A 14050-nucleotide genomic window follows, 5' to 3' on the forward strand; every position below is an offset into this window, starting at 1 on the left:
GAAGAACCGTCGAAAGATCTAACTCGTGGGACAAGACTCTGGCCGGGGACCAACCAACGGGGTCGAGCCGTGCTTACGGGCCTCGGCGTGCCACTATCGATGTGTCCGGAGAAGAAATACGGGGTTGCCAGGAGTATTTTTGGTCGTGTCCCAAAGGTTTTGTACGTGGTCCAGCACCAGGGACGGGAGATATCAAGATACGTAAACTATCAATTCTCGTCGTTAAAAGTACAGCACATAGTGCCCGTCTCGGGGACTCAACGTGAAATACCGGCACCGGGGCCCAGACGGCCAGACACAGCACAGCCATGACGCCGAGAGGGGGCCAAGTGGTCCGCCACGCTCGCGGCCAGGGCCCGATGCAATGTACAAGAAGTATACAGGAGTAGTGGAGATTGGGGATACAGGACAGAGTCGGTTCGGATCGGTGGAAAAGGGAAAGCGGTGGACGGTGACCAGCCCACCAGCCCTAAGACGATGATCGCTGCAGGCAAGAGAGATGGAGGGAATAAATATAAAATGCCTTAGCATCGAGGTCCACCAGAGGGGTCTGGTGATCTAAAATCAATTTTGGTTTTCTTCCATCCACGCTTATTCCACGCCGTGGCCGCCCTCCGCGCCACTGCTCTCGCCGCCCGTGAAGGTGCCCAGCTTCAGTCCGCTATCCATAGCCACCATCTCCGCCAAGATCTCCAGCACGTCCTTGGGGACGGTCTTGTCGTATATCGAGATCAGGTCTCTGGGCTGCGGGTAGACCTTGAGCGCCTTGTAGAACGCCAGCGCCGCCTCGATGTTGTCTGATCCTGACAGGTGCATCAGCCGGCCGTCTGGATAGACGCCTTATCTATATCACAGCAAGGGAGCATATCAGGCACATCAGGCATACCTTCCGCACACAGAGACTCGCCCTTGGCGACCTGGCCCATGAAGTAGGCCTCCTTCTCCTCCAGGTCGGTCGGGAATCCCTCGTCCTTGGCCTGCGCGACAGCCTTCTTGATCGCCTCCCGCTGCTTGGCTCCCTGTGCCTCGACCTCCTCCTTGACGGCGCGTGCCAGCCGCCGGTTATCTCTTTTGATGGCCTTTCGGAACTCGGGGTCAGACTGTCTCTTGTAGTCGAACCACACTGCGTACGCTGCTTGGAGGGTCAGCCGGTCCGGATGCAGATAGCCTAGTGTGCTGTGCTGTCCTGCGGGGTGGAAGCCATACCGAGAAGGCCCGTGAGGACGGTGCCGGCGGACGCGGCGACCAGAGTCGACGTCTTCATGGCGATGAGAAGACAGGATAACGGGGTAGACAGGGGAGAGAGGAGGACAACGGCCAAACGATGAGCAAACAAGAGCGCTGGCTGCCTGCTAAGGATGGGCTCCTGGATGTTCCTCTGCTCGACTCGGGCGTAACTGGAGTTCGCGGCGATAATTTTGAGAGATGGATCATCGTTGTTCCGCCTCGGACTTTCTGTCCCACTTGGTCGTCTCCTGAACTCCATGTCCTGACCAGATCTATCGCCAGATCTCCTCAGATCTGACATCTCAGATCTACATCATCTGTTTTCTCTGTCGTCTCCCCCATGGAAGGCCGCGGCCTCACCCTGCGTCGCAGCAAGTCGCGACGCCCCCAGATCAGCGCCCCCAAGCCCATCTCCGGCCCGCTGCCTGCCAACAGCAAGGCCTCCGGCTCCAACCTCCCCTCTGCTCCGCGCGAGAGGCCCCAGCAGAGCGGTGCGACCTCTGATCTCGTCAAGCGGCGGTATTCCACGCGTTTCAACCAGGCCCCCGATATCAGCGCCGCTCCGCCCGTCCCCAGCCTGCCAACTCAGGTCCCGGGGGCCCAGCCGTCTGCCGCAAAGAGCACCGCGTCCAACGAGCCTCCCCGCGTGGATCTCAATGCGTTGAGAGATCCCAGTCTACCGGTGGATAAATGTGAGTGTTCTAGCGGTATGGATGTTGGTATCATGTGTCCCTCTAACGAGACCAGATGTGGCCAATCTATTGGCCAATGCCTCCGAGCAGGAGATCCAAGAGTACCAGGAGAGCCTCCGCAAGGTCAAGAACCGCACCTCCACCGACCTGCAGCAGAATGTCTACCAGAACCGCACCCAGTTCATCAAGATCAGTCGAGAGGCGGAGAAGCTCAAGGGCGAGATGCGGACCCTCCGCGCCCTGATGTCGGAGCTCACCAACGCTCTCGGTCAGACCAGTCTGTCCAACGGGGTCAACCCCATGTCCATCGTGAGCGAGGATCGCGCAGCCAAGAGAGCCAACCGCAGCTCGGTAGCCAACCTCGAAAGCATGTGGAACGTCCAGCTCCAGACGCTGTGGAAGACGGTCGAAGGGTCGCAGAAGTTCCTCCCGGCGGTGCCTGGACGGCATATCGTGATGGAGACGGGCCACTGGGTCGAGCTGGACTCTGCCACGTGGAAACCCAGGCGGCCGGTGCACATCGTGCTGCTGAACGACCATCTCCTGGTGGCGGCAAAGAAGCGGAAACGGGTCGACCAGAGCCAGGCGCAGAGGGGCCCGGCTCCCACGAAGCTCGTGGCGGAGGAGTGCTGGCAGTTGCAGGACATCGACATGATCGACCTGGGTGCCAACCTCGGAGCTGGACAATCCCGCGAGGAGGCAGAAGACCGTGGTGTGACCAACGCCATCAACATCAGATTTGGAGCCAAGTCGTTTACCTATCGACATGACCAACGCAACAGTTCCGCCAAGAGCGAGCTCCTGGCAACCTTCCGCAAGACCGTGGAGGATCTACGCAGAGCTCTCCGCGCGGAGGCTGAGGCGGCAAGCAAGTCGACCGAATCCCTCAGCTACCTGACCCGACACGTCTCGGTCAGGCGGCACGATCTGTTCGACGGCATGGACAACACGCGGGACAAGCCCGAAGTGCGCATCGACGTGGATGGCAAGCAGCAGAACCTCCGCTGGGTCGAGGGGCAGATTGACGAGCTGGACATCGACATCGCGCTGCAGCACTTCGAGCAGGCCGTGGCCAACGTCGAGCGGCTGCGCAAGCTGGCCAAGGGGCTCAAGGGCAACACGATCGCGCAGGACGTGATCAACATGAAGGTCGACGAGCGGGCGAACAAGCTCGCGACCATCCTCTCGCGGGCCCTGGTGGACACGCATTCGTTTTTGAACGCGACCAAGACGAACGTCAGCTGGCTGACCCGGTTGGGGTTTGAGGATCGCGCGAGGGAAGCATACCTCAACGCGCGGTCTGAAATCATCCAGAAGAGAGAGAGGTGCGTCCTCCCTCCTTTTTCCCCAAAACACACCTACTCGACTTACTAACAAGACTACAGACAATGCATCTTCGAAGGCGACCTTCCCCTCTACATCTTCCAAATCTCCTTCGTCTACTTCACCATCATCAAAAACACCATCAGCATCTACCAGCAGTGTTTCCCCCCGCTCATGTCCTCCGCCTGCATCAAATGGGCCAAGGAGCACCTCGACGGCTTCAACGCCATCCTCGCCCGCCAGCTCAGCAGCGTCCAGCGCGGCACCGGCGTGTGGGAAAAGTGCATGGATATCGTCCACGAGCAGGCCGCGCAGTTGACCGAGGTTGGGGTCGATTTTCGCGGTCTCATTGGGAGGGGGTTGGAGACTAATGGGGCTGGTGCTGGTGCTGGTTCTCCGGCTGATGCTGAGGCTGGGGCTGGAGATGGAGATGCGGGTGCGGTGCAGGCAGAGTAGATCCGGTTCTTTTATTATACCTCTGTGCTTTGCTTATTACCGAACATAAACCATGTTCATGAGAGATAATTTTATTGTAACAACACCCTGTAGGTAAGGCAGGAGCAGGATGTTCCTAAATAGGATAGGATAGGATAAGATAAGGATAAGATACCAACGTCAATATCAATAATTGAATCAAATTAATGAAAGCAGACAATTCAATTCATTCGATCAATCGTTTATTCCATATATATATGTATCTATAATTTGCAAAATACACATGTGCATAGACATACATCAACTTCATTGGCTCTGGTCTGCACAACACAACACAACACAGCCTGTCCTTCCTTCCATGTCAATTGACAAAATCGATCGCAAGCTTAGCTTACCTTGGCTAGCTAAAACTAGAGTGAGTGGATTTGTTGAATCAGAACCTTATCATTGCGCCTGAATGAATGAATAAGATTTCTTCTCTGACTCGTGAACTTGACGAATCTACTGTACTGTACTATACTGTACCGTACGTTGAACGTCGTAGGCAGGACAATTCATGCCATGGTATGCCAGTTGCATGGAGAGTTCTAAATAGATAGATAAAATAGATAAATAGGATACACGACCGACTCGTCTAATCTAATCCAATCCAATCTAATTGAATAAGAATGAGAACGAGGATGGAATCAAATTAAATATCCCCCCCCCATTACACTCCCACTGCGAAACGTGGACTGAAACAGGTTTAAAAAATATAATTAAAACTGCATTGGCTGTTGAGGCCAATGTCAAATAGCAGAATGCAAACAAATCTAAATAAATCTAACCAACTAAACCAAACGGCAGAAACAAACACATTCAATCAAATCATACAGCTCTCCCCTTCCCCTTGCGTCTACTCTCCGACGAGGGCGTCCCAAGCGCAGGGAAATCATCCTCCGGTGCCGCTGTCTGCTCACACTCATGTTCACGGCTCTGCTCCTCCGCCAGACTCAGCTGCAGCGCGAACTCAAGATCGTCCAGCTCCTGCTGTCTGCTGCTCTCCGCAGCAGCATACCCAGGGGACGAAGAGGGTTCGTGCCAGCCGGGTTTGACGCCCTTGGCGTACTTGATCGGGATGGAGTCGGGCACGTCGAACGGACTGTGGCTGTCCTCGACTTCCAGCAGGCTTAGGCGTATCGCTTCCGCGATTTCGGGAGTCATGTCTTCTTCCACCGTGTCCAGTTCGGGGGACGTGGAAGAGGAGAACTCGCGCGCAAACGAGCTGTCGTTCGGACCGACCGTTTCGCTGGACGCGCTGCTCGTGGCGGGACTGCCCTCATTCTGCCTGCGCTTGAGCTCGTCGCTGGTGTACGACTCCTCACTCAGCATCTGCGCGTAGGCAATGAGTTCCTCTTCGGTGGCATCGGGCCCGAGCAAGTCAATGCCGAAGCGGCCGCTGAGATGCTGTCGCTCCTTCTCGTCGGCCTTCTTTTGCCGCTCGAGCTCCTTTACCTCGTCCTCAATATGGTCCCAGAGAGCACCTCGCCCGGTGTTGGTGTACCGCTGCCCCTCGGGCGAAGCATTGATGCCGCGCTGAGACCGGCGGAGTCGCCGTTTGCTGCTCTTGTACTGGTCTGCAGCAGAGGAACTGTAATACCAATACCGCAAGTGCGTCCCGAGCGAGACCATCCCCCGCAGAACTGTGGGGTCGGGATCGAGACATATGGCGCCTGCCGCGTAGTAGTTGTTTCCTACGCCCTGGATGGAAGCCTCAGCCTGGATCAGTCGACGACGAGCGCGCGAGGAGAATCGCGAGTTCAAGGTACGGATGGGACGCGTAGTCGAGGCGAGGGGATCCCACGCCTGAACCAGGCCGTCATTCCCACCATGCACCAGGTACAGGGACGTCAGCGCAAGGCAGGAAATCTGTGGCGAGTCCGTGTGGATGACCCGAAGAGGCGATACAGAATTGATGATCTCCACGTTGCGAGAAGTCGGGGCTCGAATGTCCCAAACATACACCGACCCAGTCGCGGTACCAACAGCCAGATACCGGGCCCGCTGGCCAGGGATCTCCGACACCGACGACGGCTGACCCATGTGAGGCATGGGCGACGACATCGCGGAAGACGTAGATGAACTCCCGCACATAGCCAGCAGTGGATCTTCTTCAGTCGTCAGCTGGGCGTAAGTCGAATGATCCAGCGCAGTGGCCGTGATCTGAATCGATTTCTGTTCGCCAAAGACGAAATCAGTAATACGCCATTCGGTGTTCGCAACGGAGGAGACAGGGTCGCCGAGATGACTGGACGCTCTCGACCGTGGCAGGCTTCCAGGGCTCTCTGCAACAGGACTTGGACCTCCGAAAATGGATTGCTGCGGCTTCGAAGGGGGAATTCCGGGGTATGGTTCCGACGTCGACACATGGTCGACCTTCAGCTTGCATCTGGTGAAACGGCGCACCGAGGCTTCCTGGCCTTCATCCAAGCCGCAGTTGACTATGACAACAGACTCGCCAGCGCCATGCTGGTCATCCCCGGCAAAGTCAACCTTGAGCTTGCGCCGCATATCCCATCCTTCGCACACCTTTCGGAAATGCTTGGGCTTGAACGCCAAGAACTTCTCAATCTCCCTCGTCTCGGCAGCTATCTGGTGCTCGTCAAGGCCCATGGAGTCAGACGACGACCGAGGGCTGTAGCTACCATCCACAAGCTGCCTGTTGAATGGGTCTGGCCGCGCCACGCGTCTGGTCATTTCAATCAGCTCCCAGCGGACGCTCCTGCCGGTCTTCCAGGCGAGCATGTCGAGCTGCTCAGGATTAAGCTTTGGAGGGGCGTCTTGCTGCACCGGAATCTCGGTGAGGTAGAAGACCTCCCCCAGAGCATTCAATACCGCAGCCCAGATCCGCCGCTGGGAGTGACGCTTGGCGGAGAAGTTCTCGTCCACCGCAATGTCAACGATGGGAACTCCGGGACTGAGCACCCACTTCGCGGTGACCTGCCCGCGCTCGTAACGCTTGTCATGGGCAGGATTAGACCCCAGAGAATACGCCGTCAGTATTCCAGTAGAAGACCCGCATAGTAGTCCGACAAGACCATTGGTCATCTTCAGGACATTTGGGGACTTCGCGATCCAGACGGAGCAAACAGCCGTGGTAATCATGTTGACGGCCGGTATTCCAAGTCGAGGTTGAGAGCCAGAATCGGCGACGCTCAGGAATCGCCCGCGCTGCTCAGCCGACGAGAGGAAATAGATCCGGCCCTGCGGACAGCCTTCGCCGTATACCATCCCGTGCAGTTGGCTAACATCCATGCAATTGGGCTGACCGACCAGGTCACCCGGACCTAGACCGTACTCCGCATCTCCAGGGTACAGGTCCGCGAAGTGCTGGAATAACTGCTGGTCGGACAAGCCCCAACGGGTCCCAACCTTCCCAGCGGACGGATCGCTCGTGGAGGCGATTCCTTGCTCAGCGGCGCCATGGATGAAGAGTGGTTGTTTCTTACTCGCGCTGCCTCCGAATGTGGCGTCAAGGTGACTGACCGGGTATAGAAGCTGAGACGTGTAGGTGACAACAGCGCTTCCATTCTGGCCGCCGCCTCGGGACGAGCCCTGCTTTGTGGGAGACTGGAACTGCGCGGGCTTGCCTCTCGACAAAGACCGCAGCAGACGGGTTCTCAAGATATATTCGCTGCGCCAGGACGCCAGCGCTGTCAGCCTCGCGAAAAAGCGCCTCTCAGCGATCAAGTGATCGGGATGGTCCTTTCCATGCTTTTCCGCTGGTTCCACGCTCTGCTGACCGGCGAAGTAACGGGAGAACGCTACCCGCCAGGCATGCCGCGTCGTCACCAGGCTGTGGAAGCGACGCGAGACGAGCGAGATCGAAGACAGAGTCGAGGGAGGAAGATGCGAAAGGATATGAGTCAAGACCTCTGTCTGGGAATTAGAAACTGCAAAGTGTACAGGTAGCACGGGCACGACGCACCATTGGGAAATTCCTCAACCGACAGGCGCGGTTTATTCGGCGATGCGACCACCTTGAATCCGAAGTCGCTTTGCCTCCTGGGCGACGTTATCAAGGCATTTTCGTACTGACTGATGCGGTCGGCCGATGACGACGGTTGAGCGGACCAATTGGAGCTCAGCCGTCGTAGCGGCGAACCCTCGTCCTCGGCGGAGGAGAAGTGAGAAGACGCGTCCGCCACATCGACGGGGTGACAGTGGTCTCCGGCGACCCCAGGAGGGAGCTGGCCGGAGACCCGCTGGTCACGAAGGTCAAGTCCATGCTGGAAAGCGTCGAGGGGAACTGCGGGAGACGGGTCTAGTGGAGTATGCTGAGATACCGCAGTAGACTCTGATTGCATAAAAGTTCTTGGACGGGAAAGACGAAAAACGTGTGCGACTGAGCCAGGGGCGTCTGGATCAGTCGAGAGAGCAGCAGTGGACGTAGCGCGGGCGCGAAAGAGCTTTCTCACGGGTGACTTGAGGGGAGGAGAGAGGAGATGCGAGACGAAGACGAGATGAGCGGCGGGGGTTCGGATGGTCGTGTCACGTGATCGCGTCGCGCCTCAACGCGAGCGGCGAGCCTGATAGACAGATGCATCGATTATCGATCCTTTTCGGTGGTGCTGCACCGAGTGTTGCATACTCGGCTGGTTTCCGGTAAATAAGAGATACCCCATGGTGTTGTGATATTTTTGTGGTCTAGTATCTAGGCAGCACGGCTACGCGCTGCTGCTATCATATCAGGTGCAGACACCACTTCATCTAAAGTATCTCTTCTACGTCCAAGTCTTTCCCTTTTTTTTTTTTGACATGCCTGCTCTTACTGGTAAGTATCTCTTGGTGGATACTTGTTACCTTTCTGACCGTCTACAGAAGCGGACACGATCCGCATCCTCGTCTCCACCGACAACCATGTCGGATACAACGAACGGGATCCGGTCCGTGGAGATGACAGCTGGAAGAGCTTCCACGAGGTCATGTGTCTGGCCAAGGAGCGCGACGTCGACATGGTGCTGCTGGCCGGCGACCTGTTCCACGAGAACAAGCCGTCGAGGAAGTCCATGTACCAGGTGATGCGCTCCCTGCGGATGAACTGCCTGGGCGACAAGCCCTGCGAGCTGGAGATGCTCAGTGATGCCAGTGAAAACTTCCAGGGCGCATTCAACCACGTCAACTACGAGGACTTGGACATCAACGTTGCTATCCCTGTGTTTTCCATCCACGGGAACCACGATGACCCTTCGGGTGAGGGCCATCTGGCTGCCCTCGACCTGCTCCAGGTGGCCGGCTTGATCAACTACTTTGGCCGTACGCCTGAGTCAGATAACATCCAGATCAAGCCGGTTCTTCTCCAGAAGGGAAGAACGAAATTGGCGCTCTACGGGATGAGCAACGTCCGCGACGAGCGTCTCTTTCGGACGTTTCGAGACGGCAAGGTCAAGTTCTTTCAGCCGTCGACCCAGAAGAGCGACTGGTTCAACCTGATGTGTGTGCATCAGAACCACTACGCTCATTCCGAAACAGGCTACCTTCCCGAGGCCTTCCTCCCAGATTTCCTCGACCTTGTGATCTGGGGTCATGAGCACGAGTGTTTGATCCATCCCAGTCTCAACCCGGAGACCAAATTCCACGTTATGCAGCCGGGATCCTCCGTTGCCACATCCCTGGTGCCGGGAGAGGCGACTCCAAAGCATGTGGCCATTCTCAGCATTACTGGCCGCGAGTTCAGGGTAGAGCCCATCCGTCTAAAGACCGTGCGACCCTTTGTGATGAGAGAGATTATTCTGTCTCAAGAAAAGGGCGCTCAGAAGCTGGCTAGGAAAGAGAACAACCGAACAGAAGTCACACGCTTCCTCATGTCCATAGTCGAAGAGCTGATCGAGGAAGCGAAAGCGGAGTGGCTCTCGCATCAAGAGGAGCAGGAGGACGAAGAGTTGGAGGTCCCCCTGCCGCTGGTCCGTCTTCGCGTGGAAGTCTCTACTCCCGATGGGGGGAGCTTCGACTGCGAGAACCCACAGCGGTTCTCGAACCGGTTCGTTGGCAAGGTAGCCAACGTCAACGACGTGGTACAGTTCTACAGAAAGAAGAAAACGACGACTACGACTCGCACGAAGGACGACATTGACGCCGAGGCGGTTGTATCGCACCTCACCTCTCTCGACACCGTGAAGGTCGAGCAGCTCGTCAAGGAGTTCCTGACCGCACAGTCCCTCACTATCCTCCCTCAGAACTCTTTCGGCGACGCTGTTTCACAATTCGTGGACAAAGACGACAAGCATGCTATGGAGATGTTCGTGAACGAGTCCCTGGAGGGCCAGATCAAGCATCTGATGGCTCTCGATCGGGACGAGGAACTGGATGAGGAGGACGAAGCCCATAATTCGCTCCGGGCCGCCATGGACAGGTACCGTAGCCAGATGGAGGAGATGTTCTCCAAGGGAACCGGGAGACGGACGAGAGGGAAGAAACGATTCAAGCCGAAGCCCGATGGCTGGGATACCGATCTCGACGGGGTGTGGGAGGACCAGCCGGGTGCTCTGATCCATTCCGACAACGAGGATGGCGATCCGAATGCGGATGAAGAAGTTGAAGATGGTGCGCGGCCCGCCACCACTGCTGACCGGGGTCGTGGTAGGGGCCGTGGAGGCAGAACCGCCGCAGCGTCTACGACTTCACGCAGAGGGGCCGCAGCGACGAAAGCTGCTGCTCCGTCGAGAGGTCGGCGACGACTGGCAGATGTAGAGGAAGAAGACGAGGAAGAGGACGTCGTCATGGTCGCCGACAACGACGAGGAGGATGCAGCAGAGGTAGTCTCCGACGACGACGATGACGACTCGCAGGCCCTTTTCGTCAAGCAGCCCCGGTCAACGACCAGAAGCCGCAACGCAGCTTCAACGTCGACGACCAATCGTCGAGGACGAACCGCGCCGTCCCCAGCACCGTCTTCCGGAACGGTTGGCGCTTCTACGTCCCGGAGACAGCCCGCGCGCACCACTGCCTCGAGAGGGAAACAGACGCAGTCGACACTCAACTTCGCTCCGCCGCAGACGAGCTCCCGCGGCAGTGCCGCTCCGACGGGGACAGGAACGGGAACAAGACCAAGCCGGACGACAAGAAGCGCGAGTGTTCTGAGCGATGATATCGATGACGACGATGATGCGTTCGAGCCTGCTCCAACTTTAGGTAGAAAACGGAGATAGACGTAGCTAGATGTTGTCATGACACGAGAAAGAAAACTAGGCGTTGAGGGGTTACTTGCTTCTTGCTGGCTTGTGTTTTAATAAAACTTTTCGGATCTATGGCGTTGATTTAGGGAGTACGTGACGTTCGGTTCAGTTCAGTTCAGTTCAGCTAGAAAAAAAAAAGAATATTGAGCAAAGCTATTGACGAATGTATGATACCAGTATCGGAGTGTCTGTTTTTCTCTCTTTGCTTTGATCCATTACATGGCGTAGCGTAGTATGTGACAAGGAGCTGAGATGAATGCATGGGTATGCTCCGTATGCCGATTGTGTCTTTTTTCTTTTTATAGGGCACAGGCAATGATAATAGATGGGTAGCAAGTTATGAATTTGTTATGAATTGAAGTATACTACTTTTTTTTCCCCTGTACTGGGTCATTCATCAGCAATTGAGATGCCTTGTGTGTTTTTGCATTTTTTGTTTCTATTTCATTTTCATTTATTCTGGTCCTGATCCTGCCAGCTTGTTCTCCTCTTCTGCTCCTGTATGGATAGATTATTAGGTACAGTACTGTACCTAGGAGGTAGGTACATACATACCTTAACCTTATGTAGGTAGGCACCTAGGTTAGTAGGTAGGCTAGGCACATGTATTATTATTATTATTATTATTATTATTATTATTATTGTATGTATGAGTTTCCGATAGATAGAAATGTGCATAAATCTGCCCATGCCGCAGCATATGGGATGAGAATTCTTTTCACAATGCAGCCGAGGAGTATATAAGGCAGAAAGAATAGGAGTAGAGTAGGAGGAACAGGTAGAGGTGGGATTGGATTAAATTGCTCAAGCTAAATAGATAGATAAATAAATAAATCCAAAGTCAAATCCTGTCACTGGTGCCGAATAACGGAATGGAATGGAATTCCGATTCTAATTTTCTCTGGTTCTGACAGTTTCAGGGCCTCCCATATGTCCTGTCTTGTACTCTTTTTTTTCTTTTTATTCTGATATCTTCCTCCATCGTTTTTGCGTTCTCCTCTCCCAGATCCTATCCTAGGTATACATATATCCAATCCAATCACGGGAACTTATCTTCTCTTTTCTTTGCTTCCGTGGCATGATGTACAAAGTATTATTCCTTTCCTTCCCTTTCCAGGAGAAACCTCCGCGCAACCCAACCCACACACACCTTCTCCACCATACACAGTAGGTAGGCAGGGCTGGCCGCTGGCGGTCAACCGGAAAGATTAGACAGTCAAAAAAAAAGTCTCCGTAGATTTGTAAAGTATCTAAAAAAGACAGACCTAGGCTAGGCTAGGCCCCTCCTGAGTACACAGTAGCGGCAGGCTGGCACCTAGCATCGGCAAGGTTCGGGATGGGATGCATGCACCATCGTTTATCGTCATGGGAGGCAGCGAGGCAGCCGGGATTATCCTTTCCTGCGGTCCCGTCGGTGAACTCGGGTCGATAGTCGGGGTTTACGGACCTCAGTCTTTTCTTTTGCAGCGGTAGTTCTTGCAGCCTCGTGCGCCGTACGCCGTAGAGGCAGGACCAGAGGGGATCGGCGGGAAGGATCTCCGCTAGGTGCATGTACATACATGTGCATACATTAGTAGTTTAGCGGTTTGAGTCCGGGGGATTATTATTATTCGCTTTGATCTTGTCTTGGCTTGTGTCGGACTTTTCGATGGTGATTTTCTTCGTGGTTTTAGGTTCCTAGTTCCTGGGGTTTTGTTTCTTTTGGGTATGGCTGTCGATCTCATCTAGTGGACTTGGTATGTGTGTTAGATGGGAGGAGGTCTTGAGTCCGATTCAGATAGATAGAGACTTCTTTTATTTCCAGGACTCCGATGCTTTATTTTACAGTAGTATCAGGGGTCAGACGACTAGGAAATATAGTTTATGCTATATACAAGGTTTTTATTTAAACCCGCTTTTTCCTGTGGTCATCTCGCGTTTAGGAGTTCCTGTTCTGTATTTGAAATGATTAGGTAGGTACCCTTTTGTGTTATTTCTGTGCGCGTGTCTATCATGCATACATGGGTACTGTACATGTACCCAGACGATATTCAAAGAAACTGATTCGATCGTTGAATCTGATCACCCATTCCATCTATCCGATGGCCCAGTTACCTGGTAGTCACGGGAAGAGCGTACAAAAGTAGGTACCTCTCTGCAGGATAAACAAGCGATGAATGAATGAATGAATGAAGCCGTAGAAAATATCAATATAATTGATTTACATAATTCATCTCAGGTCTCCGACGAGATGACACGCACGTGCTCCCACTAGGAGGTGATCAGATCTCACTCCCCCCCCCCCCCCCACGACGTCGTCCCGATCGCAGAGCAAACAAGCACCCCGCGGAAGAATGATCTGCAAAGCAACCCCTCCCCTCAGTACTTTTGATTTTTCTCGGGGTTCTGTCGAGTATTTTTCTGTCCAGTCAAGTTCTCCCCTACGGGTCTACGGACAGAAGGGTCCCCAGCAGTCAGCCCACCATGATTTCCTAGTTTTTCTAGGTGCGAACTTTGACGTCGTGGACAGTTGACTTGGGGTAAACACCGAAATGGTCGGCTTCGGGGTCCCTGGGCGGCCCCGCGGACCGTCGGGCCGGATGGAGGTCGACGGCGATACTGTCTAGGCGGAGGATGACGCGGGCTTTCAGGTGGTTACGGCGTTAGGATGGATTTTGGGGGTTGCTGGAGAGGGTGGATCTCGTGCTAGGTGTGGTGTTTTAACGGCGTTTTTAGTGCTCTGCGAGTTGCGTCTTCGAGGAGAAAGATGGAATCCCGAGGACATGGACGTGGGATGTGATTGATGGTGCATGAACTTCTACTGTATGCACATGGCGAGGCACGAGCTGAGGACGCTCCGCCCATCAGGCCACATCGGGATGGGGTGCCTGACAGGCGGAGCGGAGCGGACGTCTCTGCTGAAGATCTGCCTTGGCAGGTCTCCAGGAGTAAGTACTCTGGATCTGTCGCGTCGCGGCCGTCGTAGTGACCCCGACGGTGAGGCGTAACACCTCAAGAGCTCCGCAAGGCGATGGATGAGTAGTCCGCTGCAGCCTGCAGTACTGCGTCTGTACCAGGATACTAATCCTGCCTGCTTTGCCACCGGTCAGATATCCAGTGTCGATCCCCCGATGCAGCCTCTGGACGTCGGATCCGGACAGCTGCTACGGCCATAGTTAG

At 54.9% G+C, this 14050-nt stretch overlaps 4 protein-coding genes across 4 annotated transcripts; 2 read left to right on the forward strand and 2 right to left on the reverse strand.

Annotated features, from left to right (window-relative positions):
- Nucleotides 1-591: 591 nt before the first annotated feature.
- On the reverse strand, nt 592-1528 carry VTN00DRAFT_7580 (uncharacterized protein; the record flags this gene model as incomplete). Its single annotated transcript, XM_069434339.1, has 3 exons — nt 592-803; nt 887-1132; nt 1207-1528. The coding sequence occupies 3 exons, from the start codon at nt 1526-1528 to the stop codon at nt 592-594; spliced, it is 780 nt and encodes a 259-aa protein (XP_069287630.1).
- Nucleotides 1529-1567: 39 nt separating this feature from the next.
- Nucleotides 1568-3698, forward strand: VTN00DRAFT_7581 (uncharacterized protein; the record flags this gene model as incomplete). The annotated part of the gene is made up of 3 exons (XM_069434340.1): nt 1568-1919; nt 1975-3244; nt 3305-3698. The coding sequence occupies 3 exons, from the start codon at nt 1568-1570 to the stop codon at nt 3696-3698; spliced, it is 2016 nt and encodes a 671-aa protein (XP_069287631.1).
- Nucleotides 3699-4544: 846 nt separating this feature from the next.
- Nucleotides 4545-8023, reverse strand: VTN00DRAFT_7582 (uncharacterized protein; the record flags this gene model as incomplete). The annotated part of the gene is made up of 2 exons (XM_069434341.1): nt 4545-7591; nt 7645-8023. The coding sequence occupies 2 exons, from the start codon at nt 8021-8023 to the stop codon at nt 4545-4547; spliced, it is 3426 nt and encodes a 1141-aa protein (XP_069287632.1).
- Nucleotides 8024-8474: 451 nt separating this feature from the next.
- VTN00DRAFT_7583 (uncharacterized protein) lies at nt 8475-10864 on the forward strand (the record flags this gene model as incomplete). Its single annotated transcript, XM_069434342.1, has 2 exons — nt 8475-8490; nt 8538-10864. 2 exons carry the CDS (start codon nt 8475-8477, stop codon nt 10862-10864), a joined length of 2343 nt encoding a protein of 780 aa, XP_069287633.1.
- Between the last annotated feature and the right edge of the window lie 3186 nt (nt 10865-14050).

This window comes from Thermoascus crustaceus (assembly GCF_041956765.1).
Source record: "Thermoascus crustaceus strain CBS 181.67 unplaced genomic scaffold VTN00scaffold_4, whole genome shotgun sequence".
Classification (NCBI taxonomy): Eukaryota; Fungi; Ascomycota; class Eurotiomycetes; order Eurotiales; family Thermoascaceae; genus Thermoascus; species Thermoascus crustaceus.